Genomic DNA, 24,924 nt, shown 5'->3' on the forward strand with positions numbered 1-24,924 from the left:
CCGTCAATAAGTTAACATGAAGCTTTTTATAAGGTTGTCCTGCATCTTTTCCCCCCCATGGTCATATCTATTCTATAGACAGACAATTTATCTGCATGAAAAATGTACACTACGTGCATTGAAGGATTCCTGATATATAATGATTGACTGGAGTGGGGTGGTCACGGGAGATGCAAGTTGCATGAAGGCAAACATCACTTTCTATTTTTAATTTAGCACAATAAGAAACAGCATTATCCTATGAACTCTATTCCTAGTATACATATGAAACTGCAGAATTCACACATGTTACTGCCACTCACATGATTTCAAGTTGAAAGATTAAACATGGCCTCAGAATACCCAATATTTGTGAATATTTTTTTGTAAACATGAAAATAAAGAAATGTAATATCGTAGCAGTACAATTTTTGAAATAAATTAGTATTTACAGTCAAGCATTAGAATTGTAAACCAAATGAAACTTAATGTAACCAAAACAAGAATTATTTAAAAACACTGTAAAACAGAAAAAAGAAAAACCCAAACACAATAGAAACCATATAGTGTTAATTGACTAATGCTCATTCATTCTAAGAGAGTCTGAACTTAATGACAGAAGTTAAAAAAAACACCATATACATAACCCTTTAGAAGGCACACTATAGTGTAATAATAATAATATTAACCTTTGACTTTTTCACAGGCGAGATATTTTCTGGTTCATGCACTTCAGTCTCATTCTCATGATCTGTCCGTAGTCTCAATCCTTTTGAGTGCGCAGAGCCCCTGAAGCTCCTGGTATATTCAGTTTCATGGATCATTGGAGTTACTCTAAATGGAGACTCAGTCCTTTTTGCAATTAACTAAAATGTGAAAAAATTAGTGGAGTTAAATAATGTTTCAAATTTACATTGTTTTCCTGTGGAAGGAAAAGGCAATGGCATTTTTCAATCTGGTAAGACACATTTTTCACAAGGTCCATGAAACACAAGTATATGCTTCCATGCAAACTAACGAGAATTCTGCACAGAGCATTTTAGAAGAAAAATAGCTCAGCAAAGTAAGTGCAAGTTCATATAATGACAAAATGCAATATATTGCATTATTTCAGTAATTCAAAATTAGGGCTGGGTGATATGGCAAATAAATTTATGGAAGGTTCATGATTTTCACTTTCAACTATTCTTGATGGAAGAAGAAAAAAAAAAAAACACAGAATTAGGTCCTCCTCAGTTTGTAAATTGAAAGTACAACTGTATCCTTCCTTGAATTACAAAAATATGTATATTTCTATTGTCAAAGGGAAAATGTAGAAAATAAACTTTTCTGTGCAGACTTTTCAGTACTTTATTTCCATATTCATAGCCATGTTTCTTCTTCATTGTGGCCTCTATATTCTTTCCATATCATTTTCAGGGACCTTTCCTTCCTCTGCACTTTTTTTTTGCTGCCCTCAATGCTCTTTTCTACAACTAAGACACACCTTTTGCTATACCACAGGTGACTTTTTTTTCTTCTTCATACAATTTAGCATGTAAAACACACCAGCCAGCTTCTCCCTCTATTGTAACTATAGGTCTTCAGTGTGCCTGCCTGTAGAGGAATCCCTCCCTACTAGTGCAAGCTGATAGCCCTCCAGTCACCAGTTATAGACAGCCTGCTTGTTCTTCTAACCCACCATGGCTTAGGTACCATTGCAGAGTAAGAAGGCATGATGGGCAACTCTGAAATAATGCCACAGTGAGAAATTACTGGGCAGCAATCAAGCAGGTTTATTTCGATCAACAAAACAATTAAAGAAACAATAGTGCAACCAGTTAATGTTTACAAATCTCCCATTTTATTTAAGCACCTTACACTTTCAGCCTCTTCTTTAAAAAATAATGTGGGGGTATCATTTGTTAATATAGCTCAAATGTTCAACTCTACTAAAATAATAAATTTTTATGTTTGAATATTGCCAAAAACATGAATTCAAATTAAACAAATTAATCAGGAAAAACAAAAAACACCCAACCTAACTCAAACAATGGCTACACGAAAAATGAACCTTCCAGGAACTTCAGTGCTTTTAGACGACCATTTCAAGAAAGGCATCATCTATTGAACAATATCCATTTCACAATAACAGGTATGCTTTATATAAAAATATTAAAGAACTTATTTGTCAAAAAGCCATCACTGGCGTCAGTCCCATAACCTCTTTGGTGGTGTGATAAAGCATAACAAGAAATCTCACTGTACTGATATATAAAAAAAAAGCCAAATGAAGAGTTTATTGTTCAAAACTCACAATACTGGAGACTGTTATAAAACAGCCAGCAATCAGAAAACCTGTACCTTTTGACTTTATAACTCTGGACTCAATAATCCCATTTTAAATACTGTGTACAAAAATTGTGTGTATTTTAAATGACTGCTATAGATTGATTTTAAATTTTGTATCTTTGCTGACCTGGACCTCAAATCTTTTAGAACCTTCACTTTATAACACCAACACCGGCAGATGACATGTCAGATTCACTTTCAGATGAAAGTAATTTTTTTAAAGTAATTTTTTTTATGTCTTTTGGAAATCAATTTCCCAGAGTCTGGAGAAAGAGTGGAGAGGCACAGAATCCGAGTTGCTTGACGCCTAGTGTGAAGTTTCCACAGTCAGTGATGATTTGGGGAGCCATGTCATCTGCTGGTGTTGATCCACTGTGGTTTATCAAGTCCAAAGTCAGTGCAGCCGTCTACCAGGAAATTTTAGAGCCCTTCATGCTTCCCTCTGTTGACAAGCTTAATGGAGATGCCGATTTCATTTTCTAGCAGGACTTGGCACCTGCCCACACTGCCAAAAGTACCAATACCTGGTTTAATGACCATGGTATCACTGTGCTTGATTAGCCAGCAAACTCGCCTGACCTAAACCCCATAAAGAATATATGGGGTATTGTCAAGAGGAAGATGAGACACCAGACCCCAACAATGCAGACAAGTTGAAGGCTGCTATCAAAGCATCCTGGGCTGCCATAACACCTCAGCAGTGCCACAGGCTGATCGCCTTGTGCGTAATGAATCTACATGATATATGAGTTTCACTTTTCGAATTGAATTACTGAAATAAATTAACTTTCAATGATATTCTAATTTATTATACTACGAGAGAATGGAAAAAAGAAAAAAGGGGCCAAGGTTACTTAGAAAGGGTCACTTAATTTGACATTGGCCTGAGTCTCACCATATAACTAAAATGTTTTTTTAAGATTTTTTAAAAAAAAAAAAAAAGGTCACTTTTCAAAATATATGGGGAAAAAAGGTTATTACTGTCAAAGTAAAATTCTTGCTTGACATGCTCCAGTCAACATGCATCACATCACCGGTCTCCAGTGCCATAATTAGTGTATACAACTTTTTTAAGCTAGCATCACATTACATGACTTTTTGACAGATGGTATGTCAAATGTGATAACTACTAATCTTACTGTCCAAGGATTTTAAATTTCAAAACTAGAAATCACAGTAGACTGCAAAATACTCACTTTGTTTTCTGACTACCAGACAGACAAGCCTGTTTTTTTTGCAAGTTCCAAAACATTTACTTGCCAGTAGTTACACTGCATGCATTGCACTTCAAGGTGAGCGTTCATCGGTTGTCAGCTCTCAGATACACACACCCCACTTAATGACTTAAGATAAAAATCACATATTTTATCAAGGTATACCATAGACTGGTGAGGCCGAGTATCCAGGGATGTCAAACTACAGAACTGACAGTCACAAAAGTGTGCTGCAACAAAGAATGTAGATGAGGTGTGCGTTGGAAAAATTTTGTAGTGCGGCATGGCCTTTAAGTTAACAACACACAACAAAGCTAAGCCTGATCCATTATTATTTAGTCTGGAAATTTTGATGAAAATAATGTGAACCCTCTTGGGGGAGGTAGATACTAAATGTAGTCTTTAATTAAATGGCCGAAGAAAATTGGCTCTTAGAATTGGGCAATACCCAGTTTATTTTATAGGCTGAGAATAATACAGTCTATCAGTCTTAATGTCTTCTAGATGTCTTTACCAACATGTAAGTCAAGTCCTTTAAGTAGTAGATCTTGTGTGTGTGTGTGTGTGTGTGTATATTATATATATATATAAATAATTTATGGTCTTCATTTGTCTTATAGGGAAGCGATGGGGTTTACTTTTAAATACACAATGAAATGCTAAGTCTGGGGGAAAAAAACAAAAAATTGAATAAAGAATTATCAAAGAGAAATAGACTCTAGACTCTGCTGCAAGTTTGGAATAGAAATATCCTAGCATTTTCATATACTTGTTAAGGTGTTCTGAAAATCAACTTGCAAAATAGACTGAGAAGAGACTTTTTATACAAATTTAAGAATGCAAATGGCATGCATTCATGCAAGCAATAAATAAATTGAAAATTATAAAGAGCAAAATATATGGATCAAATCTGTATTTTATAAAGTGGACCTGAATGCACATCTAATGAAACTTTCAGTCTTTCAAGTCACTCAACAGTGGTGTTATTCAACTCTCCCCAAATAATTCTTCATATAAGCTGTTAATACTAAAGTACAATTTCACACAAAGAATACCTGCTTTTATGATAAATGTTATAAAACCTACTATCCCCAACCATCCTCACATGTATAATTAAGAGTGCATTTCAGATTGTGGTGCAATTGTTCAACTGACTAATTTCTCCCAATATAATTAATCATGAGTATGTGCATGAATGTGCCCTTCAGTTAGTGGGGTGAAAAATCAAGATTACAGCCATGTTGCACCAACTCATTATCTGCAATAATGTACATCTTTTCAGATTTTCCACTTTACAATTTACTAGCATCCCTATGCCACTCTCCCTCTATTTTATCAACATAACCAAAATCGAAAAACAGACATACGATGCAGTTCATGCTTTCTAGAGTACCCCTTTTGCACTTTGCAAAAAATCTGAACCACCATCAGAGGATAGGTAATGTCACTTATCTTAAATAAAGATAAATGAATACTCACTAATTTCATGATAGAGCACAGTGCTTATCTTCCTGTTTTAGTAAGGCAATTGAAAAGCTCACTATTGCTAATAAAAGGGATATGGTTCATGGAAGTATGAAAAATTATTCTAAATGTTTGGGGGTCTGGAAGAGGATAATGGCTGTAGATCCTGGGATATCATGCTGAAATACTGCACACATTAAGATTACCCAAACTGCAGCTCAGTATCTTTCGACCGCTGCAATAGCAAAGCAAGAAGTAAACATGCAGAATTGTTTAAAATGGATGCAGAGGCCCCCAAAGGATTAATTTTGCGTTTTGAAGGAGACACCAAACAATAGCTAAATCTTAGACAATATCACACTTAGTGACACGAGAGATGCTGGTTGCTGTATGAGGATGTTTTTGTCCATTCTGTCTTATTGCTGCATAACTACGGTATATTGCATCCTGTGGCTCATAGCAGAAGGTCATGCAATAGTGAAGAGAATCGGAACCTTCAAACCTGATAAATACCCAGGAAGGAGTGGCTTGCTTTCTGCAAATACATGACTGACCAATAGGATCAACAGGGCCAATAGAGCACTGACAGTAGTACAGGTGTTAATGTAAGTGGAATCAAGTTCTTGAATTAAGGTCTGAACATACATATTAATTTGCAAGAGCCGCAGCAGTTCCATTCTCAATAATGGTCATGCTTACTTTCTGCTGAACAAATGAGAGAGACTGAAGGTATAAGCAATCAAAACGTGATATTATATAGTACTATACAGCCTGAGATATAGTGTTAAGGATGAAAAGCCTGAGAATGTGGGTATATTTGCTGGTGTGGATTGAGAGGATTAATTTGAAGCAAGGTTATTATAGTTTATTTCGATATTTTTTCTGACCGTACTTGAAAATTCAGTTTAGTTTTAGTTTTCCTTCATCATTTATTTTTAGTTTTAGTTTAGTTTTCATTTCATAAAGACATTTCTATTTTATTTTTATATCTATAGGTTTCAGTTTTAGTTTTAGTAATTGTGGCATGGAGCTCCTACGGAGTTTAGTTTTGTGTCACAATCAGACAGAACTATACACTTAACAGATTTGAATAAGAGTTTAATTTTAGTGGAAGCTTACTACACTACATGGTTTACTATCTGTTTTTGTCTGATTAAGAACAAGCATAATCAAAACCAGGTACTGAATATGAACAATTTTACACAATTTTATAATTTCTTAAATATTTTCTCATGAAAATCACCGGGGTTTAGGAAGGACAGAACTTTTAGACATGAATCAGTGTACAGACCCCACCTCGCTGTATTGAGGGAAACAAAGAAAAACAAACATGTAGTGTGAGGTTATGGGCAGTGAGACTTGAATAGCCCAACATAAAGGACAGTAAACCCATAATGAGCAGAGCAAGAGCAGGTAATAGGAGTACAGACTGGCATATAACAACAGAGACAGCATCTGAGATTAAGAACAATATAGGAAAAATCCCTGGTATGCAATATGTATAATAAGGCTGATGGTAAGAACACAAAGAATATGATTGATAACTATCTATTTTGAGACAGAGAGAAACACTGAAAAAAGGGAGGCAAATATTTTAAAATATAATTCTGCTAATGGATTACTTTCATAATATCAGATTTCTCCTGTGTGAAGTGGCAGGTGAATTGCTGCCAACAAAAAGCAGTCACCTGAGAAATAAACTGAAATGTTACTCACTTGTTATTTTTCTGTCCATATGGTAAAGGTTTTGTTCACCATCACATTCTGATTTCAGCCGTTTGAATTACATCTTGATATACAACAAGCGCAAAGAAAGTTGGCACGTAAATCGCTTTTTATTCCACACACTTTACGCGCCTGCATTCAGCTTGCTCTGTCACCACAAATGCTATGTGATCACCCACCCTCCATCACCAGCCGCTGTTCACTGGATGAATATGTGTGGGTGGCTCGTGGTGGATGACTTTGTTTTACAGTTAAAACTTATAAGGGTTCAAGACTAACAGCAAGAATATTCATTCAAAAACTAAAAATAATTTAGTAAATTATTTTATTTCAGTTAGTCTTTCCAGCTACTTTATTGTTTGCAAGCGGCAGAGACGCAATGTTGTTGGCGCATAGCGCGGGCAGGGGGGTTGGCGAGCAAAGCCCCCTAGTTGAAAAGAAAGGAAAAACTTCTGACATGGAGAAGATAAAAATAGTTGTCAGTCGCAGTGGGCCATTACACAAACAACAATATGCCACTATAAATGAGCCCCAGTAGCATTTGACATACTTCTGCCAAATTATTCATTGCTGAAAGTACATAATGATAATGAGTCAGAGAGAGGAAGCATTATTTATAATGACACTGTTTTGCTTTCACTCTCTCCTTTGCTGTTACCTTCAGTTGGTCAAGAGTGCATCCCATACATACACACCTTGTTAATCGGCGGATTTATTCGTTGGGCTTCTTTTGAAATTAGTCTAGCACACCACAATATAGAATAGCACCACAATATACTGTAGAACACATAGGCCAGTGGTGGCGAACCTATGGCACGCATGCCAAAGGGGGCACTCAGAGCCCTCTCAGTGGGCACGCGCGCCGTCGCCCGAGCACAGAGTTCGTGTCTATAAAGCCAGAGGAATGCGGGGCCGGGCTGCTCCCCCTCACCGCTCCCCCTCTTCACGCAGCGGAGGACTTTTCTCACATCCCCCGCCCCTCTGCCCAGCAGCCCAATGGGAGCGCGTCCTTCCTCTCCTGTCTGGGGTAAGGCGGGCGGCACACATGCTGCTTGAGGGTGCGGCGCGGACTGCAGCCTTTTGAGTCTGTGATTCCCATGGTGGGGTTGGAGGGGATGTGGTATAGCGGGTCCACAGCTCAAAATTAAGAAAGGCCAGTTTTAACAGATAATTGCTGCACTCGCGGCTTAAAGGGGATTATGGTAGAGTGGCGGAGCGGTTTCCGGGAGCTTTGTGATGCGGGCAGTCCTTGCTTAAACGCACAGGTGAGGAGTCAACTGCATCTGTAATTGATTGCTGGGAGTTGCTAATCGCCACACCTGATCCACGATCCCGTAATATATAATGGAAGCTTTGGGGGCGGAGCTTAATAGGGAAGACCTGCGTGAAACACTTGAGAGGATCGAAGGGATGACAAAGGACAGCACAGTTAGTTATGAAAATTAAATCCTTAAAGTGTGGAATTCTCTGCCAAATAATCTTAAGTCAATGAAGGCACTTGAGATTGCTTTCCTTACTTTGTTTGGAACATCTTATGCTTGTGCGCAGCTGTTTTCAGCTTTGAATTAAATCAAATCTGACACCAGAAACAGACTAACAGATGACCTGAGTGCTGCATGTGTTGCTCTCAAGCTTACAAAGTATGAGCCAAGGTTAGACAAATTATCAGCATGCATACAACAGCAAAAAGCACATTAATTGTTCAAAAGCATACCAAATGCAAACTTTTACCTTTCAACAAAAAGTTGTTTGTATCATTGAAAGCTCCGCTATTATGTTTTTCTTTTAAGACAAAAGATGTTAATGTATGAGTGGCTTTTCTAAACTAAAAGCTCAGTAGAGAGACAGACAGAGCATCAGTATTGGCAGTTCAGTCCAATTTATCATCCAGCTGCACTCCCAGGTATTTATAGATCTGTACCCTCTGCACACACTCACCTCTGATGATCACGGGGTCCATGAGGGGCCTGGGCCTCCTAAAATCCACCACCAGCTCCTTGGTTATGCTGGTGTTCAGTTTTAGGTGGTATTCAGGTTAAATTGCCATGTTGGCACATAGGGATTAATAAGTGGGTTTTGGATTGCAGTTTGGGCACTTGGTTTCTAAATGGTTCGCCATCACTGACATAGGCCATCAAAAAGTTATAGAACATGTAAAAGTTGTCAATTGCCACATTAAATGAACACAGTCTCCTAAAAAAAAAAAATAAGTTTGCTCTGCCCTTTCTTAAATAGTTGGTCTATGTTACAAGATAAGCCCAGCCTGTTATTGATGTTGACCTCCTATGTACTTGTGGTAGTGCACTACTACTCCCTCAGTAGTAACAAGACATGGTGACTCTTGCTTCACCAAATTCAAAAACCAGTTACTTGGTAGTGTTGTGTGAGATGTATTCGTCTACCATAATATCATAAATGTTGTTTTAACGATGTATCAGCTGACATCATCAAGTATGTGACTCACTTGGCAAAAAACAATCAAAAACTCTGAGAGGGCATGCATTCACTGCCTCGTGTATCTAGTGCTCAGAGGACAATTTATAAGTGTGTAGTGAAGTGAAAAGTGGAGAAATCATGCAAAGGAAATATGCACAGGGCTTCTTCCTAAAACACCAACCCCCGATTCTACCAGCCTGTGAAGTTTAAACCTCTGTGGTTCAAGGAGAGAGCAAAAGCAATTGAACACAAGACAAGAGAAAATACTAAAATTGCTGTTATCCATTCAGGAGCTCAGTAACACAAGGAAATTGAAAGTTAATGATTAATTTGTATATTTTAATGAGTGGTCCAACAGAAAAGACAGTGACATGGTTCCATGCGTTTGAGAAGTGCCTGCTATGAGATCTTTCTGTCATTTTGGCAGTTGCATCACTGTATGTCATAATAATGGAGAGTCTATATAAGCATTGTGGACTATGCATATACCTGTAAAAGGATTTTGTTCATAGGCACCAGCAACTGACCAACAAAACAGACTTCACATAGTTTTTTTTTTCCCCAAAAAGAACAAACAAAACTTTCTTTATTGTTTTTCCCCTCTTTTCCTCCTCCCAGGCTCCGTTTAAGCACCCTATAGTGCTTCAGTCCAGTTCCACTATATACCAACCACCCATTGCTGTTAATCCCTACTATCATCTATATAAAGAACTATAAAGATACTTTCAACCTTTAATCCACAGCAAGATTCCCCAATATATTTAGAAAATAACATTCCCTGCCTAAAATGAAGGTCAGGCTAGACTACTTGAACCTTCCAACTCTGCTGAAGAGGTTTATTCTGCCATTTTCTTGACAGCAGGTCATTCTATTTTGTCTAGTTTTGTCAAAAGTCCAGTATTTAAGGAGAACAAAAGATCTATCCTGATCTGGTCACAGACACACACTGCTCTATCGTGTCCTGGTTCTGGAAGAACAGCAAGCTTCCTTGTTCAATATTCACAATATATGATCTGGGTGGTGGTGTGCTTCCTTGGACAGTTCGTTCCAGTTGTTTGTGCTGTTCTGATCCAAACCTTCTATCCAAGGTCTAGAATGGGTAGATCTTTCACTTTATATCTTATATGTTTTTTGCCATTTTGCTTTGCACCCTCCCCCTCCATAACCTACCTTCTATGGGGGAGGAGTGAAAGCTTTAGATTTGGCATTGAAAACATCAATATCTCAATGATGGGCATGTGTGTGTCACAGTTTCTTGAGGATGGTCTATAGCTAAAACGGCAGGATGGAAAAATACCAAATGCAAAATTTAAGCCTGTTATGAGATGACGATGTATCGATTAGTTTTTGAGCCAAATCATGCAAGAGAAAGATGCAGAGTAGAAGAACCCTCAAATAATAAGTCTGCAATGATGAATTCTTCTTGTCAATTGCTATTGAAATGACCTACTTTATAATCAAATGTTATAGAATAGTTTGGGTAACTTGGTTCCTACGGCACAAAGCCTACTGGTGTTTCCTTTTACCTTGTGTCTTTTCTTTGAAAGGTTTTAAGAGGTGTCCATTCTGACCCGAGTGTTGAAGGAGAAACAGGAATGATTGACCTTGTTGACCTGTAGGCCAACCAAACTTTCTTAGGATTTTTTGCTTTTATCTAATATTTGCTTTACTGTACATACTGCTATCTCAACTCCATTGCTGTGAGGGTAGTGGGGGCAACTTGTGACATGGCTAAAATAACATTCCTCAGCAAACACTGCAAACTCTGATGAAGCAACTATGGACGCTTATCAGTCACTAGTATCTCCAGGACACAAAGTTTGGCAAATATGACCTTAATTCACTCAATTGTCATGGAAGTTGTCAGCATTAGTAGGTTTGCAACTTCAGTATATCTTGAGTAATTGTCTACAATGACAGTGGATCACCCAAATTGATATCTGCTCTTTCTGGCCAATACACCAACAGGTAGCCTTTCTAAGTGTATCTACTTAGCTGTCTGCTTTTCCAGAAGTGTTTATAATTTTGTATTTGAAACTTAACAGTCTCAGGCAGAATCTAAGAATTCTTGGGGGGATATTTTTTTTTTTAAAGGTCTGGAGTCTGGCAATGAAATCATTGGTTTATGGTCTACACACAAGGTGAAGTTCAGCCCAAGCAGATACACACTTAGTCGCTTATGGGGCCATGTCACTGCCTTAATTGCTCATGAGACCATGTTACTGCCAGAACTTCTTTCTCAATCTTGGAATATTTCAGTTAGTTTTAAACTCCTAGATATGTACACACACTACTGGTCTTCATTAACCACCAGTTTGTTGCTGCATCAATACTCCACCCAGGCTATAAAGGGATGCATCAGTGAAAACAAAAGTCTTTTAAGGCTATATTAAGCCAAGTCACATCTAGTTTAGAAAATACCACAACACCTGATAATTGTGCCAGTGTGTCATCTATTGCAAGCAGTACATATCTTTTATGTTTTACATTTTCATTGAGCCTAGTAAAATCAACAAAAATTCAGATTTTACCATTGGGTTTTGGCACCACCACCACCCAAATTACTCCCAAGACCTCTATTCACTTCAGTTCTGCCTTTATCTTATCTAGGACTGACAATAAGACATGTCAGGGAGTTGACAGCATGTAAGGAGCTGCTCCTTCTGTTAATCTTATCTTATAAGATCCCTGAAGTTTGAAAGACCTTGGGAAATATTATTTAAAATTATTTCTCAATTTCCTGAATGAAGCATACTGGACATTAAAATTGGAGATTCTGAATGGCCAGAAGACGTAAAAGTAACACAACAAGTTAGTTACCACACAAACTTCTTCCTGTGTTTTGAACCATCCTTTTTGCAAACAAGCCTTAAAGGTTCGCATAACATTTAATAGCCAATTATTGGGACTGGTAATTATTTTCTTTGGTTTCTCAAGTTTGTCCTTTCTAGTTTCGGAGTACATAGATGCTGGAAAAGCACTAATGACGGCTCTTGTATCTAATTTGAAGCTGGTTGCTTTTTGATTTAGCAGAATTTTCAGTTTCCAGACACGACCTTCACTATGAGTTTGTATTGCTCCCATAAAAGAACTCTCTTCCATTGCTGCTGTCTAGTATTGCTTGCACTCTTTGCACTATCCTGCACCACAGCAAAATGTCCCTTTTTCACATTTCCTACATTCAGCCTCTCTGGCTGAGCATTGTTTCTATAAGTGCAGAGGGTTTTTCTCCAAATCTCTTGAAGCTGTCTGTGCATGTCAGTTTATGCACTATGAGAGTTTTCAGTGTACACTCCTCTAATTTACACAAGTCTGTTTTTTGTTGAAAGATTTCCTCGTCGATACTGTGTTAATATTTGCTTCTTTCATTTCACCATTTTCACGTCCGATCAGCGATTGCCGTTTAATTTCTTAATTTTGTCTGACCTGGGTTACCATCTTGGCCAGCGTTAAATCTGGATATAGCTTGCATCTGTGATGCCCAGTACTATACTATATGACTATTATTTCTTCAAGAAGGCTGCCAAATCTGCAGTGTTTCGCAAGTTTGTAGTGAACTTCATATACATACCTCGTCATTTGATACTGGGTTCTTCCCAGATTCTCTAAAGACTGCAGTAGTTAAACCCCTACTCAAGAAAACTAATCTTGATGCTTCTGTCTTTAACAATTTTAAACCTATTTCTAATCTGCATTTAAGTCAAATTCTTAAAAAAGCAGTTTTAATCAGTTAAATAATTACTTGAATAAACACATTTTTGATAAGTTTCAATCAGGTTTTTGACCAAATTAAGGAAGCACAGAAACTGTACTGGTTCAAGTAATGACTAGCGGGTAAATGCTGATGCAGGCAATACATCAGTTCTCATTCTTTTAGACTTAAGCACAGCATTGAACATCATACACCATAGCATTCTTATTAAAAGTCTTAGCCAATGGGTGGGTCTATCTGGTAATGTTCTAAACTGGACTCAGTCTTATTTAATACATAGGAAATTTTTTGTTAGTTATGAAGATTCTACCTCAAGAATCTATATCTATATATATCTATATCTATATATCTATATATCTATATATCTATATCTCTATCTATATATCTATATCTCTATATATCTATCTATATATCTATCTATATATCTATATATATATATATATATCTATATATATATATATATATATATATATATATCTATATATATATATATATATATATATATATATATATATATATATATACATATACTATAAAATACCACTTGGAGAAGTAGTGTGTTAAAGAAGCAATGAAAAGAAAAGGAAACATTTTGAAAATATATATATATATATATATATATATATATATATATATATATATATATATATATATATATATATATATATATATACATATACATACACACACACATATATAAACATATATATACATATACATACATATACATACATATACATACATATCTACATATATACACACACAGCTATTTCATATCAGTGCAATACGCTGCTTGTTAAAACTCCCGCTCTTACGTGCAAGTCTGCGTGGATATTATGAACTATCGTATTTGTTCAAGTTCTATTTAAATTTTAAATAGAAGGAATTTTTATTTAGTCGACAGAAATATCTTTGGTAGGAATGGTAAAAACAGACAGGAATATTATTCGTGAATAAATCAACTCAAACCTTAAACAACTTATAATATTTTGCTCTCCATAAAAATATATCCTGTCTAAATTATACAAGTTAGAAATAAAGTAAACGTTAAAAGAACAAACATTCAAATTTCTTTACTCTTATGTAATTTTATATAAAAAATAAAGTTAGATTTTAAATATCCCAAAAGATTTTGCTCTCCATAAAAATATATCCTGTCAAAATTATACAAATTCAAATATGAACATGCTGCATAACAAAACCTGGAAATATAAATAAAATGTGTTCCTTTCAGCAATAACAAATCAAATCATTCAGTTGTCTTTGCTCATATGTCATTTTAGAGCTGGACGCCTGGCATCTTTTTGGCAACAAGTTTGTTTATGTTTGGTGTGAGGTTCTGTGTTGTGGAGATTCTCAGGATGGATTGCAGGTGCTCATCAGTGAGGCGACTCCTGTGTGCTGTTTTGTTAGTCTTTATCACTGAGAAGAGCTTCTCACACAGATATGTGCTACCAAACATGCACAAGGTTCGAGCCGCATGTAGACGGACTTTTTGTTCTTCAAAGTCACCAAAGCTCCGTGCAAACTCAGTGCGCTCAGTTTATCAGCAAAGTGCGTTTTTGGGAACACCGTAGTGACGACTTGGTTTAACATTACTTGGCAACAGGGAAAGTGGGGCAAGGTGCATTTGTGTCTCCCATAAAAGCAGCTTCACTTGAAATCACTTTGTGATTGTGCACGGGTAAAAACGTCCGCTGAAGTGTCAGATTCTTATTTAATTATTCTGCTTTCTGTATCTTCTGCATTGCATTCAGGTTACCCTGATGTTTTGTCTCATAGTGCCGTCTTAGATTAAATTCTGTAATTACAGCCACATTAGCTCCACAAATGAGACACACGGGTTCAGTAAACATATACTCAGCCTCCCATCGGTTTTAAAGGCTCTATTTTCAGAATCAACTTTTCTCTCAGCATTGTGTGAGCTAGCTTCGCAATAACTTGCAGCATCATAAGCTAGACTTGATTAACGCGTAAGTGTTCGCAAGGCAGCTGAAGCGCTGCATTATGGGATCTGTAGTTTATTGTGTTACCAGCGCTTCATATACCCGGGCCATTAATAACAATAATACAGTATATAAAATGATCTCGGGGCGGATATAATTACACGCCGGGCGGATGTGGCCCGCCCTTGAGTTTGACACATATGGACTAAATAGAACTTGAAAAGATATATTTTTCAAATGTGATCGCGCAATTCAGATAGAGTTGACGCGCACTACAGCCTGCATGCCTCAATAAGTCATCCTCCCCTCGCTCTTACTTTTTTACCGTTCATCTAATGAATACACTGAGTATGGCTTTACCAAAACAATCATTGATGGCGAATAAAGTATCCATTATTCGAGTATGTAGATCGGGATATATATATACATATATATACCCCGCGTATCTGCGAGAAGTAGTGTGTTAAAAAGCTAGAAAAGAAAAGGGAACATTTTAAAAATAACGTAACATGACTGTCAATATACAGTATTTGTTTTGTGAGTGTTACTGAGTGTTGCTGTCATCAAGGATTTGATTATCATTATTTCTTTCAATCAGGTTCGTATTTGTAGGATGTGTTGTGTTCAAGTTACATTCCGTGTTTGTCAATCGTTGTAAAGATGACAGGTTTCATTCATCGATTCGTTTCTTACTGCATCAATAAACAGCTCGTCTTCTTCTTTATCTGAGACCTGACACACTGCATGCACGGGTTTTTTTTACACTGTCTTCCTTTAGCGGGATTCCAACGTGTGCTTTGTTTCCGCAGTAGCTGGATTTATGAATATGTTTGTATCAGACGCTTCATATTTTTTGCTGCCTTTTCAATTGTGTAATTCGGTTTTTGTTCAGTGCTCTTTGGAACTGTTGCTTTTTATCTGTGCACTGTGTCAGTTCACGTGAGCCGCTCGGTGTACATGCATCGAAGGTTCCCAGCTGTGCTGGTGCCATCTCGTGCTATGTCCATGGCTGTATTTAATGTTACCTTAGTCCTGGCACTTAAAACTTTCTCTCGCAGTTTCGCTGAGTTTGTGCCAAACACCACCCTGACCATCTCATCTTCCTCTCCATAAACACAGTCCTTCACCCGTGAATATTTAGTGGGAGTTTGCTATTGGATTGCCGCTGACGGACGGCCTTATATGGGCAGGCACTAAATTACAAACACCAGCGGCAGCCTGTCTGTGAACTTAATTTAAAGTGTAGGTTTACATCGTGCTTTGTTTCCGAAGTAGCAGAACTCATGAATATGGTTGTATATGTCACTCGCTCGCTTCTTATTGTTTCGCTGCCTTCTCAATTATATAATGCATGTTTTCTTCAGCGCTTTTTGGAGGTCTTCCTGGTTTTCTATGTACTGCGTGATTACGTGGGAGGCGTGATGATGTCACACGAAACTCCGCCCCGGCGTTCCAGCTCATCTCCATTACAGTAAATGGAGAAAACAGCTTCCAGTTATGACCATTATGCGTAGAATTTCGAAATGAAACCTGCCCAACTTTTGTAAGGAAGCTGTAAGGAATGAACCTGCCAAATTTCAGCCTTCCACCCACACGGGAAGTTGGAGAATTAGTGATGAGTGAGTGAGTGAGTGAGTGCTTTGCCTTTTATTAGTATATATATATATAATTCACTAAGGTAAGACACCCATGGAAAGGCAAGACAACCATGGAAAGCACGCCGGAAGGGGCGTGGATTCACTAAGCCGCCGACAAGTGAGATACCTATGGCGCATGCAGCTCCGACCCATGTTGACTGTTAATAGAGGCATGTTTCTCGCGGAGGTGAATCGCCACATGCAGCGTGTAAAACCGTTTGCGAGGGGTATCCCATGAGATCCTTAAAACATTCCTTTACAACTGAGGTTAAAACACAATGAAGTGAGCAGTCTTTAAAAAACGAGTTTTCGGTTACGACGCAAGACCACATGCACCATAGCAAACTGTTTTACATGCTACATACAGCAATTCACATCCGCGACAAACATGCGTCTTGTTAGATGCTCCTGCATTTTGTACACACCCCCCCTCCCACGTCGCTACCACCGTGGTCGGGTGTCTTGGTGGATTATATATTGAAAGGCAGCCAAAAACGCACAGAGCAATGAAAAGTCTACATGAGTCACAGATGCATCTGGACTGTACAAAGACGACAATGACTCGAGTGACAAGTTGGAGGTGGGCACATGAGCAAGCAGTGCAAACTGGACGAGAAATCAGCAGACTAGCATGACGGAGGGAGCGAGTGGACATCCTTCTCTCTCCTCCCGTTCCACCCTATGCTCCAGAGCGCCGCACAGACGATTGTGTGTTGGTTCATTCCGTGCATTGTTACAATTTTGCTTTTATAGCTGATTTTTTACATTACCGATATTTCAGATTTACTACAGCACCCAATGACCCTGACTCTCTGTGCCCTTTGACCCAATGTCTGTCTTGGATAACTGAATGGATGAACAGTAACTTTCTCAAGTTATACAAAGGAAAACAAATGTTACTTCTGAGAAAAATGTAAATAGTGAAGATTTTAAAAATAAACCTGACCTCTTGGCACTCAAAGTCAAGGTGGAAGATAAGAACTTGTGTGATTATGGACTCTGATTTAAACCTTATAATGCACATTAACTAGATTACTAGGTTATATTAAGTGTATTTTTTCACTTAATATTGCAAAAGTTAGACCAATTAGAAAAATTAATTCACACTTAACGTTTTTAGTCAACTAGATTATTGTAAATTTTTCAGACATTGAATTTCTGTTCTGCTTCAAATAGACTGCATATGCTGTTTTTTTTTCTCCTTTCCAATATGGCACCAGAGAGAAGGGACATGTTGTGTGTTGCTCCTCGTAGACTTTGTTTTTGTGTCAATTTTTCTGTTAATGTCACTGTTTGTACTACCTGTTTGCTGTTTTATTACGTACGACCTATGAACATTGGTAAACATCAGAACAGTAAAGGGACCACAAAAATTTGTGTATTTCCGGCGCCGCATCCGAGGGGCAGCCTTTCCAGCAGCTCCGTATATGACTTTATCTTTTTACCTTTTTATCTCTATTTTTCTCTATTTCACTGATCACTTCTACCACTTTCTTTTATGTGGAATTGCTCCCTGGACACTTTTACACATTTTTACTATTTGACATGGATTGTTACACTCCGAGAATCGCCTATTCAAGTAGTCAGCTTAAAGCACTGAGAAGAAATGCTTATGCGGTGTGGTTCCTTATTTACCTGACGAGGTAAGAAGACGATATCGGGGCAGCCGAGCCGGCGCAAAGATAAAAAATAAGATTAAATTGAGACAACTTGAGAGAAAATGGCGTTATAAACCGTCGGTGCCTTCTGTGATCCTGGGAAATGTAAACTCACTACCAAATAAGATCGACGAACTGGCTGTGCTGGTGAAAAATGTCAGAACCTACAGAGAATGCAGCTTGCTGTGTTTTAGTGAAACGTGGCTAACGTCTATCATCCCAGATGCTAACGTGGAGCTACCCGGGTTTAGCACAGTTAGAGCGAACAGAGACGCAAGTACCTGTGGAAAGAAGAAAGGAGGAGGACTCGCTCTCTATGTCAATACAAAGTGGTGCAACTCAGGACATGTAAGCGTTAAAATCTCCACTTGCTGCAGGGACATCGAACTGTTGGCCGTAAGTCTGCGCCCCTATTACTTGCCCAGAGAGTTTGGACACGTGATTGCTGTTATTGTTTACATCCCCTCAAGCGAGCGGAGATGGCGAGTGACATCATCCATTCCGCAGTTGCTAAGTTACAAACGCAGCACCCTGAGGCACTTGTGCTAATCGCTGGAGACTTTAACCATGTAACGCTGGATAAAACATTACCTGCCTTCTCCCAGTATGTGGATTGTAACACTCGGGGAAACAGGACTATTGACCTACTATATGCAAGCGTTAAAGGCGCATACAGCGCCACCCCACTGCCTGCGCTTGGGAAAGCAGATCATAACCTGGTTCTGCTTCAGCCTCAATACAAACCAAGAGTGAGGGCTACCTACAACCACACGCTCATTCAGGAAGTGGTACCCTGAGGCAGAGCAGGCTCTGAGAGACTGCTTTGGAACTACAGACTGGGATATATTGCTGAGATCACATAGTGAGAACATTGAAGAGGCTGTTGAATGCACAACTGATTACATCAACTTCTGTATGGACATTGTAGTTCCAGTAAGAACAGTATGCTGCTATGCTAACAACAAGCCATGGATTACAAGTGACATCAAGGGCCTTTTGAACCAGAAGAAAAGGGCTTTTAAAGGTGGTGATAAGCATGAGCTGAAGTGCGTGCAGAAGGAACTCGAGTCCAGCTCAGGGCGAAAGAGCAGTACAGGAGAAAGCTGGAGCAGAAGTTGCAGAACAACAGTATGAAGGAAGTGTGGGATGGGATGAAGATTATCACTGGCTGCAGCTCGAGCGGGTGCCGCCATCGAGACAGGCGTGGAGAGAGCAAACCAAATGAACAACTTCTTTAATAGGTTTGATCACAGTAACCCACTCTCACCTCGGTACTGCATCCTCCAACCATCCTTCTGCTGATACCAGCATAGGTGAGACATCCCCACCCACAATTACAGCAGCCCAGGTGAGCAGAGAGCTGAAAAGACTTTGTGCCAGCAAAGCAGCGGGTCCAGATGGTGTATCGCCACGATTGCTGAAGGCCTGTGCGTTGGAACTGGGGAGTCCTCTACAGCGCATCTTCAACCTGAGCCTGGAACAGGGAGAGTCCCAGGCTTTGGAAAACATCTTGTATCACTCCTGTCCCAAAGGTATCACGTCCTAGTGAGCTGAATGACTTCCGGCCTGTTGCTCTGACGTCACATCTGATGAAGACCATGGAGCGGCTGCTGCTTCACCACCTGAGGCCACAGGTCCGTCACGCCCTCGACCCTCTGCAGTTCGCATACCAGGAGAAGGTGGGAGCGGAGGATGCCATCATCTATATGCTTCATCGATCCCTCTCCCACCTGGACAGAGGCAGTGGTGCTGTAAGAATTATGTTTTGGACTTCTCTAGCGCCTTCAACACCATCCAACCTCTGCTCCTTAGAGACAAGCTGACTGAGATGGGAGTAGATTCACACCTGTGGCATGGATTGTGGACTATCTTACAGACAGACCTCAATATGTGCGTCTTGGGAACTGCAGGTCTGACATTGTGTGCAGCAATACAGGGGCACCGCGGGGACTGTACTTTCTCGGTCCTGTTCAATCTATATACATCAGACTTCCAATATGACTCGAGTCCTGCCACGTGCAAAAGTTAAGCTGATGACACTGCTATTGTGGGCTGCATCAGGAGTGGGCAGGAGGAGGAGTACAGAAAGTTAATCAAAGACTTTGTTAAATGGTGCGACTCAAACCACTTACACCTTAACACCAGCAAGACCAAGGAGCTGGTGGTGGATTTTAGGAGGCCCAGGCCCCTCATGGACCCTGTGATCATCAGAGGTGACTGTGTGCAGAGGGTGCAGACCTTAAATATCTGGGAGTGCAGCTGGATGACAAATTGGACTGGACTGCCAATACTGATGCTCTATGTAAGAAAGCTCAGAGCAGACTATACTTTCTGAGAAGGTTGGCATCCTTCAACATCTGCAGTAAGATGTTGCAGATGTTCTACCAGACAGTTGTGGCGAGTGCCCTCTTCTACGCGGTGGTGTGCTGGGGTGGCAGCATAAAGATGAAAGACGCCTCACGCCTGGACAAACTTGTTAAGAAGGCAGGCTCCATTGTAGGATTAAAGTTGGACAGTTTAACATCTGTGGCAGAGCGACGGGCACTAAGCAAACTCCTGTCAATCATGAAGAATCCACTGCATCCACTTAACAGTGTCATCTCCAGGCAGAGGAGTAGCTTCAGTGACAGATTTTTGTCACTGTCCTGTTCCACTGACAGACTGAGGAGATCGTTCCTCCCCCACACTATGCGACTCTTCAATTCCACCCAAGGGAGTAAATGCGAACATTAATTTTATTTTAATTCTTTTCATTTTTATTACTATTTAATTTAATATTGTTTCTTTGTATCAGTATACTGCTGCTGGATTATGTGAATTTCCCCTTGGAATTAATAAAGTATCTATCTATCTATCTAAAATCACCACTTTTGAGGTTATCAACCCAGAACTATTCACCACAATAACCCAAGACCAACATGGCAGACGTGACTCATCCGACTATGCCTGAATGATGCAAAGGAGAAAATATGGCAGGCGTGCCATGATCCGAGCAAGAACAAAAAAACAGAGGACTACGACTTCCACTGCTCAGCATTTTCCTGCCCAATGCCCAGTCTTTGGATAACAAACTGGATGATTTCTGCAGTACATTTCGTTTCTAGCCAGATCTATGGAATTGCTGTGCTTTCTGCCTCACAGAGACATGGCTCACCGCCTGCACGTCAGATTCAATTGTCCAGCTGGACAGATTTTCTATCCATCACACTGACTGGGTGGACTACTCTGGGAAGGAGAGGGGTGGTGGGGTATGTTTCATCGTCAACAAAGCGAGGTGTAGAGATGTGGAAGTCCTTTCACAAAGTTGTTCAGCAGACCTAGAATGTCTGCTCATCTAAATGCTAGCACCTCTACCTGCCTAGGAAGATTACAGCTGTGTTTACACACCCCGTCCCCCTCCCCCACCCTGAAAGCTACCACCAGCATCATACTTAAGGAATTGTACAGCCTCATTAGAGAATGTAAAAACACACAACCTGAAGGACTGGTCATCCTCACAGGAGACTTTAACAAAGCAAATGTCAGATCGGTTTACTCCAAATATTACCAGCACATTTCCTGTCCCACCAGGGGTGCTAACATGCTAGATCACGGCTACCCAGCACACAAAGAAACACCCAAATCTTGGATGATCAGATCATCGCTCTGTGCAAGTTTACCAGAAGCAGCTGAAGCTCGCAGAGCCGACCCTGTGAGAGGTGCATTGATGGACCCTGGCAGTAGAGAAGAAACTGCTTTGAATCATTGGATAGTGACAAATAATCCTCCAATAATCTGACCAAGTATGCCACAGTCGTGATAGGCTTAAATCAGGAAATGTATGGATGACCGTGTGCCCAGAAAGTCTGTATGCCTATTTCCAAACTAGAAGCCCTGGATGTGTGCATAAGTCCAATGGCTGATCCATGAATGCAGTGGTGCATTTTATTCCGGAGATATGCGAGCATACAAAAAGAGCAGGTATCTCCAGAAAGCCATCAAACATGCAAAGCACCAGTATGCCCACAAACTGGACTCTCAGTTTAACAGCACAGTAGACACACATCAGATGTGGCAGGGCATCCAGTGAATTACAGATTACAAACCCTGGACATACACTGCTACCACTACTGCTGCTTCACTTCCGGATGAGCTGAATGTGTTTTACACCCAATAACTGAGTCAGGCTTGTATGACTTCCCGCAGCAGTGCAAGACTCTAGCTTTAGGATCTCCGAGGATGACGTGAGGAGCATTTTCTCCCAAGTCAGCATTCACAAAGCAGTCTTTATGGACATTTTTAACACATCTTTGAGAGTTGCATCTGTCCCCACCTGCTCCAAGAGCACAACAGCCATTCCTGAATCAAAGAAAAATAACGTGGACTGTCTTAATGATTACCGCCCAGTAGCACTTACTCCCATAGCCATGAAGTGCTTTGAGAGGCTGGTACTGAAACACATTAAGGACATCATCCCTGACAGTTTGGATCCCCTTCTGTTTGCCTACCATTGCAACAGGTCCAGTGAGGATTGCCATTTCCATAGTTTTTCATACTACTACTGTCTCACCTAGAGAACATGAACGATTATGCCAAGTTGCTGTTTTTGGACTACAAATATGCATTTAACACCATCATCCCATCCCAGCTCATTGCTAAACCCCTGGATCCAGGGCTCAGCTCATCACCGTATAACTGGGTCCTGGACTTCCCTCACTGCCATAACTGAGCATATGCATATTGGTGGAAAAACCCCCATCCACCATCATCACCAACACTGGTACCCCACATAGCAGTATGCCGAGTCCTCTGCATTACTCTCTTTGCGTAGCTAAGTACAACTCTAATTTCGTCCTTATGTTTGCTGATGATACCACTTTAATTAGTTTGATCAGCAAGGGTGATGAGACAGCTAACAGACAGGAGGTCAGACTTCTGGCAGAATGGTGCCAGAACAGTAACTTCACCCACAATGTTAGCAAAACTAAGGAACAGATTGTGGATTTTTGCAAGCAGGTGAGAGAGCATCATCTCAGTTACGTTGGAGGGGAGGCTATGGAGCAGGTTAGAAACTTCCAGGACCTTCACTGATGACCTTAAATGGTCAAGTCACATTTCAGCAGGAGTTAGGAAAGTCTAACAATGCCTTTACCTCCTCAAAAAACTGAGGAAGGCCAGCTGTCACTTATAACCCTGTGCAGATTCTACAGGTGTGCTGAGGAATCCATCCTCACAGGATGCATTGCATCCTGTTGAAGCAGCTGTTCAGTTCAGGATTGCACAGCTCTGCAGCATATGGTGAAAACAGCACAGCAGATCACAGGCACTCAGCTCCCTGCAATTCATGACATCCACACCACACACTGCCGTAGGTAAACAGTATCAGGTGGGACTCCAGCCATCCTGGACTGTCACTTTTCACATTCCTCCTACCTGGGAAGCATCTGAAGTCCATCTGAACATGCACCACCAGATTCAGGAACAGTTTTTACCCAACTGCAGTTAGGCTCATCAATCTTGTCACCTCCAATGCTACTCCTACTACTACTACTACTGCTGTTGCTGCTGCTGCTATCTTGCGCATGCATGTGCTGTCACTTTTTGCATGTATTCTATATTAATTTCACCTCTGATGTTTGTTTTCTGTCTGCAGTGGTACATGCAAGCATTTCAATGTATATGGAACCTATACTTGTACACATGACAATAAAGAATTGAATCTTGAATCTATGCATTACAATATCATGTACTTTTTGGATGAGCGGACATTATTCCCAATTTTTCTTAGTTTTCTTTTCTGATTTCTCTATGGCAATGTTTTACACCACCACCAACTAACAAAAGCACTATGCAACCATTTGTGATAATGGAATGTCTACGAGACCAATTGCATCGAATGACCTAAAATGAAGATAAAAATAATAAGACTTTATGTCAAGTAGAACGCCCAGTTAGGAATTGGGCAGCTTTTGCCCTGGAACATCCTCCCTGGCCACCTGACCATAGGATGAGACTTATCTTAATAAGACTTTTTTTAAATTTAAAATAAAAAAATCCCACACACACTTCAAATTAGGATTATACTAATTGCTAAATTTTGTAATGGTAAAAAGATAAATGTGCTAATTTTCTGATATAATATTAACAGTTGCATCCGGAAAACAGCATTGAATGTAAAAAAGGAAGACATCGTTCCTAGTGTGCTGTTCATTTGAATGGAAGATCAGCCTCTCCCAGTGAAGAAAAAAAAATACCATTTTTGGGGGATTATTGCAGATAGTGGATTCCCAAAGCTTATCATATTCTTTATATATTTTGTGCAGTAGTTAGTTCGCAGATAGTGAAACAAATTACTTGCTGAGCTTTCTTTAACACCAAGACATGTTTCTTCACCAGTGAATGAGACGAGGGGGGTGAGGGGGGTGGGGGGGGGTTTGGCAGAACTGACAGCAGCAGATCACTGGGAAATCCAAGACTTATTTATATAATTTTCAAGTGGACACTATTAGAGGCAAGCCAGAAGCTATCTCAAATCTAATCCTAAAATTAATTTAAACCAGTATAATAAGATCAAAACAAAAACAAGGAGAACACAAAGTTTCTATAAAAGGATGCTACCTGTGCAGCCAACAATACAAATGTATTGTCATTAAACATCTGATAATTGCTCATAATGCAAACAGGATGGTCTGCTAAAGTTTTTCAAAGACAATGTTCAATTAGTGATGACCCACTGTCTTATCATCATCACCTGAAATACTGACTCTCCAATAAAAACAGTACAGTTCTGTTCAGATTCTCGCAATAAATAAGATTTTCTAAAGTTACATAGGCAAGTTATGA

The 24,924-nt window shown here is 39.6% G+C and overlaps 1 protein-coding gene across 3 annotated transcripts in view; it reads right to left on the reverse strand.

Moving 5' to 3' along the window:
* The window catches only part of mdm1 (Mdm1 nuclear protein), a 126,894-nt gene that overhangs the window by 74,665 nt on the left and 27,305 nt on the right, over positions 1-24,924 (reverse strand). For all 3 annotated transcript variants that reach the window (XM_039769780.1, XM_039769782.1, XM_039769781.1), the window contains one exon: positions 669-845. In XM_039769780.1, coding sequence (XP_039625714.1) covers positions 669-845 — 177 coding nt within the window. The remainder of the gene's footprint in view (positions 1-668; positions 846-24,924) is intronic.

The sequence above is a fragment of the Polypterus senegalus genome, chromosome 11 (assembly GCF_016835505.1).
Source record: "Polypterus senegalus isolate Bchr_013 chromosome 11, ASM1683550v1, whole genome shotgun sequence".
NCBI classification, from domain to species: domain Eukaryota; kingdom Metazoa; phylum Chordata; class Cladistia; order Polypteriformes; family Polypteridae; genus Polypterus; species Polypterus senegalus.